Source organism: Cyprinus carpio, chromosome B24, assembly GCF_018340385.1.
Source record: "Cyprinus carpio isolate SPL01 chromosome B24, ASM1834038v1, whole genome shotgun sequence".
Taxonomy (NCBI): domain Eukaryota; kingdom Metazoa; phylum Chordata; class Actinopteri; order Cypriniformes; family Cyprinidae; genus Cyprinus; species Cyprinus carpio.
Genome location: NC_056620.1, coordinates 12,602,712 through 12,616,676, shown reverse-complemented (window position 1 = coordinate 12,616,676; position 13,965 = coordinate 12,602,712). Strand labels below are relative to the sequence as shown.

The 13,965-nt window shown below is 38.8% G+C and overlaps 1 protein-coding gene across 1 annotated transcript in view; it reads left to right on the top strand.

Moving 5' to 3' along the window:
- Positions 1–3,387: 3,387 nt before the first annotated feature.
- LOC109084470 (brefeldin A-inhibited guanine nucleotide-exchange protein 1-like) overlaps positions 3,388–13,965 on the top strand; it is a 64,337-nt gene continuing 53,759 nt past the window's right edge. The window contains 1 exon segment of the mRNA XM_042751905.1: positions 3,388–3,724. Within this exon segment, the coding sequence (XP_042607839.1) occupies positions 3,601–3,724 (124 nt within the window). The 5' untranslated portion in view covers positions 3,388–3,600.

The following is a 13,965-nucleotide window of genomic DNA, read 5'->3' as shown; positions in this document are numbered from 1 at the left end:
GTGGTGGTTTTGTAGGCAATCATCAATGCCTTGAATTTTTTGCGAGCAGCTATTGGTATCCAGTGCAAATTGATAAACAGAGGTGTGACGTGCATTTATTATTGCATTAATTGCATAATCTTGCTGCCGTGTTCTGGATTAATTGTAAAGGTTTGATAGAACTGGCTGGAAGACCTGCCAAGAGAGCATTGCAATAGTCCAGCCTGGACAGAACAAGAGCTTGAACAAGGAGTTGTGAAGCATGTTCCGAAAGAAAGGGCCTGATCTTCTTGATGTTGAATAAAGCAAATCTGCAGGACCGGACAGTTTTAGCAATGTGGTCTGAGAAAGCCGAGTGAGTTGAGTTGAGTGAGTTGAGTGTCATCAGCATAGCAGTGGTATGAAAAGCCATGTTTCTGAATGACAGAACCTAATGATGCCATGTAGACAGAGAAGAGAAGCGGTCCAAGAACTGAGCCCTGAGGCACCCCAGTAGTTAGATGTTGCGACTTGGACACCTCACCTCTCCAAGATACTTTGAAGGACCTATCTGATAGGTAAGACTTAAACCACTGGAGTGCGGATCTGGTGGTTAACCGTGTCAAAAACAAGCGGACAGATCAAGCAAGATAAGTATTGAAGATTTGGATTGCACTCTTGCCAGTCTTAGGGCTTCAACAACTGAGAGGAAAGTCTCAGTTGCATGTCCACTTCTGAAGCCAGATTGGTTGCTGTCAAGGAGGTTGTTCTGTGTGAGAAAGGCAGAGACTTGGTTGAACACAGCTCGTTCAAGTGTTTTTGCAATGAAAGGAAGAAGGGAAACTGGTCTGTAGTTCTCTAAAAGAGATGGGTTGAGAGTGTGTAGTGGAGTTATACGAGCCTGTCTAAATGTTGAGGGAACATTGTGGAGGGATATGTTAATGATGTGAGTGAGTGCAGGTACAACTGCAGGAGAAATGGCTTGAAGGAGATGAGATGTAATAGGATAGGATGATTAAAAAGGATGAGATTAAAGACATCTGCCTGAGAGTGAAGAGAAGGTGGTGAACGAGTGTATGTTTACTGGTAAGATGTGCTTGACTGATTGTGGTGTGGAAAATTGTGCACTGATGTTTTTAATTTTATTAATGAAAAATGTGGCAAAGTCATCAGCTATTAGCATTGATGCAGGAGGGGGAGGTGGAGGACAAAGGAGTGAGGAAAATGTTTTAAAAAGCATGCGAGAGTTAGACGAATTGTTAATTTTGTTATGATAGTATGTCCTTTTAGCAGTGGAGACACTAGCAGAGAAGGAAGAGAGGAGTGACTGATACACATTAAGGTCAGTAGTATTTTTGGATTTGCGCCACACCCTTTCAGCAGCTCTAAGTTCAGAACGATGTTCGCGTAGAACATCAGATGATCAAGGGGCAGAAGGGGTGGTACGGGCTGGCCTGGAAGACAAGGGGCAAACAGTGTCTAAACAAGATGTAAGAGTGGAGCAGAAAATATCAGTAGCACTGTTAGCATCAAAAGATGCCAATAGTTTAGAGGAAGGAAGCGAAGATAAAACCATAGCAGATAGCCGGGAGGGTGAGAGTGAGCGTAGGTTACGTCAAAAGATGACATGTGGAGGGGTAAGTGATGTGTCAGGGACCATGTTGAGGTTAAGGTCCAGTTGGTTGCCTGATTTGTGAGTAGCAGTAGTTGACACTCGGTTGAGATCAAAAGAGGCAAGCAGATTGTGGAAGTCTGCAGATAGAGGTTTATCTATGTGGATGTTGAAGTCTCCAAGCATAACTAGGGGAGTACCATCCTCAGGAAAGGTTGAGAGCAGCACATCTAATTCATCCAAAAAGTTACCTAGTGGTCCTGGGGGTCGATAGACAACTACAAAATGGATTTTAAGAGGGCAGGTAACAGTAACTGAATGAGATTCAAAGGAGCTGTTGATACCGAAAGATGGAAAAGGATTAAATTTACAATCATTAGAGATAAGCAGACCAGTACCTCCACCTCTTCCACTCAAACGGGGGGAGTGGGAAAATGAGAAATTATTGGAGAGTGCTGCAGGTGTAGCAGTGTCCTCTGGTTTGATCCAGGTCTTTGTCAGGGCTTTAGCTTTGAATGACTAATAATAGAAGAAATGACATCGGCTTTGTTTACAGCAGACTGGCAATTCCAGAGACCAACAGTAAAAGAAAGTAGTGTATTAGCAGACATAGGCAAAGTGTGCAGGTTGTTAGGATTGCACTGCCTACAGTGTGTGATGCGTGCTTTGCGAGTGGTAGTGATAGTAGGGATCTGGAAACACATAGCATATGTATATATATATATATATATATATATATATATATATATATATATATATATATATATGAGCTTCGGTTCATCTTGTGACTTTCTCATCACCATTTCTCATCATTTTGATGGTTACCAGTGTATTACAAAGATGCAAAACAGATTTCAGAACTTCATGAGGTTGGTATATTAACTATATCAGTTATTGCAATATGGTTTTTAATTGTAAATTTAAGTTAAATCCATAAACCCTAAAATGTTGCTACCATATTTATATATATATTTATATGTGTGTGTGTGTGTGTGTGTGTATAACTCAAAGTTACTAATACAGATACTCCAAACTGCAAACAGCAATAAAGTATCAGCAGTAAAACACATTGTAAATCAGTAAATCAAATTTTATTAAAATATGAAGAACTGTTTTCAGTTAGAAATTCATTTTAGTAGACATTTTAGTATTTTTAATAAATGCAAATTATATTTATATTATTATATTTCCCAATGACTTTCTAATAGCTGAATCATGGCTGAACAAACTCATCTGGTCCACATGAAATTACAAAATAGCATCCTTATTAATAAAACTTTTAAGCTACCTTAAAACAGCTTTTTTTAACCTTAATACGCATAAACACATTTCATTATACCAAATACACAAAATAATATTCTTTTTAACAATGTCATATGACCCCTTTAAAAAAATTATTAAATTCCCTCGAAAATACCCGACATGTTTTTAGAATATTGTTTTTTAATTAGGAGTAAATGTGGTTACATAGCCTAAAGGTGTTTTTTTCTTTCTTTTTTTTGTTGTTTTTTTTTCTTTCTTTTTTACTAGCAAACACTATAACTTATGGACAACATAACCACAGATATCTATGACTGTCTATAACCACAACTACCACAAGGAAGTGAGTTTACTTGTCTGTCTGGTATAGCCAGAACTGACAATAGCAGTTCTTAATTCACAGATCATACTTTTTTTTCTCTTTTATGTATTTATTCATTTATCATTATTTAATTTTTAATATGTTTATGTATAACCCCTTTCTATTAGTTACTATTGTTTATACTTATTTATATTTCAAAACTATACCCTCTCTCACTTCGCCTCACTGCGGCCGTTTTTACGTGCGTGACGTCATTTCCTTCCAACATGGCGCAGGCAGCAGGTCGCTGATGGAAAACTGAGGGATTTACCCCACCTTCTGGCTTTATTTATGTTTCTCTATTGAGGGCACCATCCGCCGGAGAAAAGCTCAATCATACGGGAATATCTAAAAATCACGTATCCAGCCTCCATTGGGACAGGTTCTCCTCGCCCCGTCGCAGCGCGTCATGTATGAAGGCAAAAAGACGAAAAACATGTTTTTAACCAGAGCTTTGGAAAAGATCTTGGCCGACAAGGAGGTGAAAAAGGCTCATCACTCGCAGCTGCGCAAAGCCTGTGAGGTGGCACTAGGTCAGTATGATGTTGATCGCGGTGTTTTAGATGGAAGATCTGCATGTGTGGCTTTAATCCTACCGGTAATGAAACGGAGCAGCTTTAGATCGGCTGCATGAATCCAGCAGCATTGCGGAAGTTATTCTCATTCTACCTGAAAAAACGCATCGATCTGTTGCTTTAAGCATGAAATATCGATAATTATGCGCTCCTGGCTTGAATAAATCATATTTAGTGCACGTACGAATGAGGAAACAGGTGAAGGAAAGCAGGAACTGACTGGGCGAGTTTGTCCTCTTTGACAGGAGCTTGAGAAAGCCCCTTCATCATACGAGCTGTGCACAGAAGAAACGATTCATGTTGAATTACAGAATCATTTTATATGCTTTAAAAGCATTTCGAATTCGTTTGAGTGTCACTGACCATGTTTTTCTATCATTAACGTTATATGTAAAGACCCCACCTGTCATATTACAATAACAATGACATTTTAGCTTTGTGTAACGTTACAGTCTGAGCTTCTTATACGAGACTACAGCGTGCAAACTGTCAACTGTCATATCGTTTTAATTCGTACAAAATCAGTTTTGTACTATCCTCTGTTCCCCTCAATAATAACAATGACTGGGCAAGATGGAGAGAAGCGCAGAGGGAGATGTTTGTTTGCACTGGTGTTGTCGCAGATTTATTTAATTATCTAAAAACAAGTCGAGTGTATATGCTGACGGAGGTTCAACTTTATAAAAATGTGAAGTAACGATGCGCAATTATTGTGCCTTGCAGTCACAGGCTCCGCCGAGTTGTTCATTCAAAATGGCTCTTTTGAATGATTCACTTGAGCCGATTGGAAAGCGCTTGGATCACTCTGCTGTGAGCTGGAACTGAATCGATGCTTAATTAATAAACAACTACGTTTTGTTACTAACTATGCATTTCACGATACAAAAAGAGCGGGTAAAATGCGCACGGTCGCACTTTTCAGTGATGAGTCACAAACGAGTGGGTAAATCGGTTCATTTGAACGAACTGTCCAAAAGATCCGATTCGTTGAAATGATTCGCGATGGGCGTAACGGAAGTGTTGTTTGCAGGATAGGGGTCGTGCTAGTCTATAAGGGTTTGTTTGGGATAAGGTGAATGTCTCTACCTCTGTAATGCATTTCTCATTATCAGTGGTCAATAATGCATGCACGGTGGAAGTTGAATTACAGTGCATTATTAAAGGGGGAAGAAAGCAATGGCCTCTAGGCTCTTGCCTGGAATCACATGCACCATGCATTGTGCATGCAGAGTTGTTGGTTCAGCTTGCTTTACTGCATTGCAAACTGTGATTTTTACAGTTAGTATGTAAAGCATTAAGCACAGAGATGTGATTCTATTAGGAATGGGACACTTTGATCTCTTTGAAACATATAGGAAGCATCTTGCGTATTCACAGAGGCTGTAATTCAATTCACGTACAAGAAGATATGAAGATGTAAAGGACAGCCACAGTCAAATGGAATGGTAGAAAGTTTAATCTATTTCATGCCGCTTGGCAAACATAATAGAGAAAACTGTCAACCCTTTCTCTCTGTGCTGGTTGGTGAATTATTTAGATCATATCTAGTGAGCTGTGTATTTACACCACTAAGGCAAAGTTCCCAGTGCAGGCCTTATCCTTGCAAATCTGATCTCTGGCTACTTGAAAGATGACACAGGCTTACTCTGATTACAAAGGACTGATACATACAACCATGTTTTGCAAAACTGCATTTGGATAATAAATGTAGTTAATGGTTTAAGAATGTAATTAGCTACCCACTCAGTTTATGTTCATATCCCTTATAAAAAAGCATTTGTGGCTTTTTGCTTTAATGTTTAGAGTTATGACAGCATCTGTCAGTGATTTTTAGAGAAATCCTGTCGTAATTGTCGAGCCACGGTTCATTTGTCACACTGGAGGGGTGCGCATGCCTCACTTGAAGCTGTGAACCCTGGTTTCATCTAAAAAAAATTTATCATTCCCTCAGTTCCCATTGAGAATATATATTGAGAAAGTAAGTTTGTATATCTTGCAAAATGATTGGTATTTCTGTAATAGAAGTCTAGAGATAAGTGTTGCTCAGACGACTCAGGAAAAAAATGGTTCACTAAAAGGCTATGAGTGTAAGGTGTTTGAAATATTATTCTTTGCAGATACAGCAAGCATACTGTTCTCATGCTGAGTTTTTGAAGCGTTTAATAGTCTGCTGTATGACTTTTCTTTTAAAGTAAATGTGTGTTCTGGGAAAATAAGCCTTTAAAAGAAATGTAATGGCTTAAAGGGATAATTCACCAAAAAAAGAAAATTCTGTCATCATTTGCTCATGTTGTTTCTAACCTATGACTTTTGTTCTTTTGTGGAAACACAAAAGAAAATATTTTGACCAGACAGTATTATTCAAAACCAAAACTGACTGGTTTGACAACATTGATGCCAAAGAAGTCATGAAATATGTGGATGTGAGTGTTGATATTTTCTGAATGTGAAGATGGATTTCTTAATGACAGCCTAGATATCCTAGAAGGAGAGTTTCTTGTCCCTTAAGCACAATAAATACTCACAGAGCAGGTAAAACGAGTTCATCATTTTCTTTTTCAGGCAAGTATTCTTCAATTCAAGCTGAATAGACAGGACCCCAGGGCTGAGTCTGATCCTTTTTTGCTAACCGCGCACACATCAACCTTAACCAAACTCTGTTGAGCAATCAGGGGAGCCCTTGCAAATGCTCTAGTTCAGGTCTTGAATATTTTGAATGGGCTCAGATTGCACTCTCTTCTGATGGATGTGGTGTCACTTAGGGCTGCACGATTGACAAAAATCATAATTGTTGATTATTCCCTTGAAATTGTAATTGCTGTTATTAATTACGATAATCACAATACACATTGAATGATGTTTATACCATTGTTTGATGCAAGCACATGCCGTATTTTTATATGAAAACAAACAAGCTGAAAACACTCTAACTGAAAAACTCTGTGCTTTTTTTTTTAATAGTATTAAGCTTAAAATGTCAACCATACTTAGGATTGGTTTCTTTAAATTATAAAAAAGTAAAAATATGAATGGTATTATAATGTTATACTAAAACTAAAATTCGTCAAGTGTTTATAGAGACCTACTGTAAATTTTGTTCTTCAATATTCATTTTAGGGATGGGCGATATATCGCATGCGATTGTCACGCGCATTTCGTCAGTAAAGTCGGTTCCCTGATTACCGCTAAATCGCCATTACCTGCTTTCAGATGGAGTGGCATTTAATAGACAGAGCCATAGATCACTGACAAGCTACGCAATATCACGTTCATTATCGCAGATGAATCGCCTTCGATAATGAACATGATATTGCGTAGCTTGTCAGTGAACTACGGCTCTGTCTATTAAATGCCACTCCATTTGAAAGCAGGTGATGGCGATTTAGCGGTAATCAGGGAACCGGCTTTACTGACGAAATGCGCGTGACAATTGCATGCGATATATCGCCCAGCCCTAATTCATTTTAAACGAAATCTCTCAAGGATCTCAGTCACACAGTCACTGCTTCAGAAAGAATGTAGGATGTTGCATGTGACATAACATCTTTCCCAGTTCACCTGTTACTGACAGATATAAAAAACCTTCCTTCCTTTTGGGTCCTGACTCCATGGGCTATGGCAGTGCTTGTTGTGTCTTGGCAAAATAGACCATAGAAGCACCAGTTTAAAGCATGTACTATCATAAAAAGGCTAATTGTGATTCATTGGACTGTTAATATTAATGTACTCGCATTGTTTTCAAGACACCTGCGCAGAAACTGAGAGTAACCAGTAAGATCAGGTGTGCGCATTTATTATTTAGCTTTCAGACTGATCGTATATTACTCACGCCTTCTAACACTTCAGGCGGTTCGAGTCCTGTTGGCACCTGTGCTATTCATCATAAAAAAGTTTCTTAATGGCCCAAAACAAGGAAGAAGTTTAAAGTGATGTTCAGATCCCAACTAACAAATATCATAGCATTCTGAGTTGTTTTTAGAGGCATAATGTACAAGTTTAAGACTCCTGTCTGTTTCTCGTCACTATAAATGTCCTCAGATTTTTGGTTTCTTCTAAGAACGTAGATGGAAAATGGTTTTCTCCATTTTTTTAATTTTTAGTGCTTTATAGGACAGATGATTGCATGTGTGCATGCTTTCCCTTAATAAAGAAAGTGGAATTAAATGTGTGTGCTGTGGCCGTCTGGCTTATCCTGGCTCTGCTGGTGAGGATTGTTGCTTTGCTGCACACATAGTGAACGAGGTGAATGGATTTAATTTTGTGGCCCTGGGTTTATTGTTAAGATGGAGGGTGAATCTTTGCACAGGTGTCTGGGAAGGTACAAATGATGGAACATTTCTGTTATTGAGATGCAATCTCACAGGTTGCAGACCCCGCCAGGGTACACCGTTCTTCTCATTCCCCAAAACATATGCCATAATTACCACCAAAGCCCTGCACTTTAAGAAAAACCTTGAGAAAGTAGGGCACAATGTACTGTTAATATGAAGGAATCTTGTGTTTTGACATTTTTTACATTTAAATTTAGGTATCTTTAAGTATATTTTCTATTTTTCCACAGATTTTGTTCTTACAGTGTGGCTGTGCAGTGCATTAAAACAAAATTGGCCATTTAATAAAAAAGATATGTTTTTTGGATGAAAGTCCAGCATCGCTTAGATCTCTTACCAGACACTTTGTTTCATTACTGGCCTTTGTAAATAATGCATCATCTTTCAGTAGCAGTAACTCATTCAGCCTCTGACAGGTGCTGAATTAATCATAATTCTGCCTCAAGCTAATGAGAGACAATACCATTTGACTCCTCATTTCTGCCCAGAGTCCTTTAGTGTGTTTATGAGATCATACAGCAGTTACATTGAGAGTTAGCGATGCTAGAGGAGTAGGTGGTTACTTTAGGTTGATACTAAACTTGCTTTATATCGCCCTAGAGTAAAGATGTGTTTTTAAGTCATTTTGATAACTTGAGTTTTTAAAAAGTTGTTGACTTATCACAGATAGATGCTTTCGAACTGCAAGGTACCAACTAAAATGCCATTGTAACAAATAATGAAATGAATGCCCTATTTTGGCATGTTTATAATATTGGTATGTGTAGGATCATGAGAATGTAGGCCAACACATAATTAGTAATGTAGTCATATTTAAGTTTTTCAGCAACTAGCTGCCTTTTTTATTTTTCAGCTGAACAGATTTTACATAATAATAATTTAGCATCAACATTGATCATGGTGAAGTGCATCCACACTGCTGACATGATATGTGCCAGAAATAGATCAAAATGTGTAATCAGAGAAGCACTAATAAAACGTCATTGATTTTGGACCTCTAAAATAGGGATGTGATGGTGAAAAATTTTTCACACTGGTGTATAAACTGGTATTAGAAACCAGTAAACAAAACCGGGGCTTTGGACACTTTCACTCTCCAATTCACAATTTTGGTGTCACGTTTTACAAGAAAAGAAATGTCTGTTGGACATCTTTACATCTTTCACTTTCTAAGACTAAAACGAATACTTGAAAATGGATTCATTATTATTCTTAAAGGGTTAGTTCACCCAAAAATGAAAATTCTGTCATTAATTACTCAGGTTGTTCCAAAGAAAACAAAAATAATGACTTTATTCAGCAATGTGTCTCCTCCGCATCACCCTGGCGCAATTTTGGAAAGTATCCACTGAGCGTAAACAATGTATGCTATTCTGTGTCAGCTGCGTCATGTCAACGTATCTGCATAACGCAGCTGACACAAAATAGCATACATTGTTTACGTACAGTGGATATTCTCCAAAATGGCGCCAGGGTGATGCGGAGGAAACAAATAGTTGAATAAAGTCATTATTTTAGTTTTCTTTTGCGCACAAAAAGTATTCTCGTTGCTTTGGAAAATTACGGTTGAACCAACCTCTGATGTCACATGGATTATTTTACCAATGTCCTTAATATGTTTCTGGACCTTGATCATGTAGGATCCTTGCTGTCTATGGGAGGGTCAGAGAGTCTATGGGGAAGTCGTGGCCTAATGGTTAGAGAGTTTGTTAGAGAGTTTGACTCCTAACCCTAAGGTTGTGGGTTTGAGTCTCAGGCTGGCAATACCACCACTGAGGTGCCCTTGAGCAAGGCACCGAACCCCCAACTGCTCCCCGGGCGCCGCAGCATAAATGGCTGCCCACTGCTCCGGGTGTGTGTTTCACGGTGTGTGTGTGTTCACTGCTGTGTGTGTGCACTTTGGATGGGTTAAAAAGCAGAGCATGAATTCTGAGTATGGGTTACCATACTTGGCTGTATGTCTCTGAAGAGTTCTTATGGATTTGGAACAACATGAGGGTGAGTAATTAATGACAGCATTTTTATTTTTGGGTGAACTATCCCTTTAATGAAAAACCAACAACAATAAAACAGTACAATAAAAAATCTAGTTTATATAACGTTTATTGACAAAAACGAAGAAGATGAGGCATGGCGTACACCACATGCTGTATTATATATCAACTACAGAAAGTTTAGCAAACACTGTGGAATCAAAAAAATATTTTTAAAAAGCTAAATTTTCACATTTTGGGCAATAACCAAAACTCAATCACCATTTTAAAATACTCCAATTGGCATTTTGCTCCATTCCATTATACTCCACATTGAACACATCCAATGCAAATGGTTCCAAAAAATGTGTCTAACCAGGGTCCGGTGAACTAATTTAATTGATTTTGATGCAGCTACCACATTTGCAGTGTTCTTACTGTTTTTCAGAAACTATGGCTTGTTAACCAGTGGAGTAAATCCATGCAGTTACACATGCATGCACTTGTTGTAGCAGTGTTGATGTGACTAGTTGGCAGGACTACATCAGGGCCACCCTCACACCCCACATGTTGCGTTGTCCAGACAACCTCCCTCAGCATTTTCTGTGCAGAGCCTAAATTTAATTACAGCTAGGTATTTTCTTTCTCCTACACAATGTGACTATCAGTGGTCCAATGCTCCCTCCTCAAGCACAGAGGACCTGAGCCGGGTGTTTATCTCTGCGGGTGAAAAGAGCACACTGCCTCCCCTTCCACTGGGGCTCTGCTTTTTGGAAGCGTTTGTGTTTGTGTGTGAGAAATGGTTTGTGTATATTTGGTGGGTGGAAGCTTGATACTTCAACTGTGGGCTAAATAGATACATTATGCAAATTTGTCACTGATGTTGTTTACCTTCCATATACAGAATATCATGACAGTGTCATCAAGGAGCCAAGTGCCAAATAAAACAGTGTAAGGTCTCTAAACAGCTACCTGGTCTTGTGCAAGTAGAGAACGATAAAGGTTTACAGGCATTGCTTTTTTAAACTGTAGTGTCTCTTGTCATATATATACTATATGTATACAACTATTTCTCATGAATTCAAGTCAGCTTCTGTAAAGCACCTTTTATGGTTAACACTTACACCTTTACTGAAAGGTGGAGCCCAGGTGAGAAATACTTCAGGCTTGTAATCTGGCCCAATTTAGATTCAGATCACATTTTAAGGGGGAGAATCACTAAACAAAAACAAGTTTGTCCACATGGTTGTGTTCACTTAAAGCCTTATCTAATAATTGGCCAAAAAGATGTTTGCAAGGATTAAATACGCTATTGTTTAAAGTTTTGTGGTAGGTAATATTTACAATGCAGTAATTTTTTTTTAATGTTTAATATTTTATACATTAAAATATGTATATGAATACAAATGTACAATTTAAAATGCATAAAATGCATAACCGTACCTATAGGGAAGATTATATGTTGTTTATGATGCTTTTCTGCTGTTTGATGTAATATTGGTGAAGTAAATCCACACTTTGCTGAAGAAGCGTCAGCAAACTCTTGAGCAGCAACAACAGTACCATGTACTGTGCCATTGTTGTATATGTTTGTTCATGCTTGCCTTTAAAATCGACACGTACTGCGCATGTCTACATACTTAACTCGTATTACGCACGCGCATGACGTCACCGTTTTCAAAGATTCCCGTTTTGGGTGTTTACACAGACACGATAAAGGTGCCGTTTTTGAAAACTTGCAATTTGAAACCCATTTTCAAAAAATATGCGTTTTCATTCCCCAAAATGCAGTTGTCATGTAAATGAACAGGCAAAACGCATTAAAAGTTTCCCATATTTGGCTGAAAATGTTCTTTGTGTAAACGTTCCCCTAACAAAAAAAAAAAAAAAAAAAAAAAATATATATATCTGTATAGATACACATCTGTACACATTAAAGTACAATTATACATATTTCTGGAAAGATAAGGTACAGTAGTGTACCCCTAAATTTTTTCCCTTAAATGACAGGTTTAAGATCAAAATTGTACAGTTTACTTGCTTATTGTCATAAAAATAAAAAAGCCTTATGATTTTCCATGACATTAGTTCTGCAACACATCCAGGCATTATAAACAGAAACCCACCCATAAGAACTAGAGCCTTCAAATTCCTAAACTTGTCTGCCGGATTTATTCATTTTCGAAAATACTAGGTTTGTAAGGCAAGAGGAGTTCATTTAAATAGTTTCTCTAGTTGTCAAGTGTGCCGGCCCTGTGTGAATGTGTGTGCTTTGAAATGGTAATGCATCTGTAGGAGTAAAGGAAAAAATGCACCACTGCTCTCAGATAACACTAGTCACCGTTGAGAATGGGATCGAGGTTGGTTGGGAAGCTCTAATGGTTTTGGTAAATGTCACCTCTTTTAAGAAGATTTACAACTGGCTGTCTATGCTCAAATCACAATGTGAATTCTTATGATCAAGTAAGGATCAGCCCCGTTCCGCCACTGTCTTTCGGTCCTGGATCTGGGAACGTGTGAATCCACCCTACCCTTTGACTGGAGGAGATCAAGTGGGCAGTAGATCAGAGTTTCCCAAGGGCCAGAGGGACTTAGATGTAGACGTCTCGTGAAAGAAGCTTTGCTTGGATGTATTCGTGTTTTGGCTCGAGAGTTGCAGAGTGATTCCACATGAGAAAGAATGAAGGAGGAAGTGAAGAACACCCTAATAATACCCCACCTTACACCATCTACTTGGACTCAATTTGCACACCCTCTGGCTATGCAAACGGCTTCTGTTTGGTTTGTCTTGCGGTCTGCAGTCATTGCATTAGTGTGCGCTTGTTGCCTTGTTGTTGATCACATGGTGTACTGCACAACTCCCAAAGGACCCTACTGTTGGACCCAGAGTTGGAGCTGCAGCATGTGTGTACTGCAAAACATGCCACCATCCACTTTTTGCTTAATTGATGGAACAAACCAGCAACTGGAGAATTAGCTCTGAGAGTTGTTTACTACCTACATGAAGGTGTCTCAGAGCAGTCATCTCGATCCCACCATGCTGTTGTCTAAACCAGTAAGCAAGCTTATACATATTTGACTTTGGCAATTGAGATCCAGAGCAAAATAGCAATATGCAATTACAGAGCTCCCCTGCAATTATTGCTAGAATGAAGGAGAGAGACTGTCAACAGTCGGGGCTTTCTGCTGTCCTGCAGAGTGAAACTCCCCGTGGTGTTGCTGTACCGAGTGACACGTCACGACATGCTCTCGGCCCACCTTATGCACCATGAGTGAAAGTCAAGCTATTTCTGCTTCATTAGAGTTGCAACACACCTCCAGAGCTGATATATTCTCAGGTAGAGCAGTGACATCTTTGACGACAATGTGTTTGGCATTTATGAAGTCCCACGCAGGCCCAACATTCCTGACCAAGTCAGTTTCTGTTTAAGCAAATACTCTCTTTAATGTTGGACCTGTGGCCTAGAGGTTGACACACAAGTCTCCACAAGTTTAGACTTTATGCGCAAATTGGCAATGGGGGTTTGATTCCAGATGTTTTATAGTGTTTTTTTTTTATTTATCTTTTTATCTATTAAAAGTGAACAGGAAGAATTTTTTTTTGGGTGGGGGTTGGGGGGGCGGGGCGGTTTGGGGTAGTGAACAGGAAGAAATTTTTTTTGGGGGGGCGAACTCGGGACGCCCGAAGTGCAACAACGCTACATGTCGGCTCGCTGCCCTTGAGGCTATTGCCGCTGTTTTATAGTTCTGTCACTCCAAGTCATTTCCTGTCATCTCTAGATTATACTATCAATAAAAATGAATGATGTATAATGTTAATTAATTGCCAAAGCAACATTTATAATTTTTGAAAATAGTAATTGAAATAAAGCTGAATTAAAATAAAATATAAATA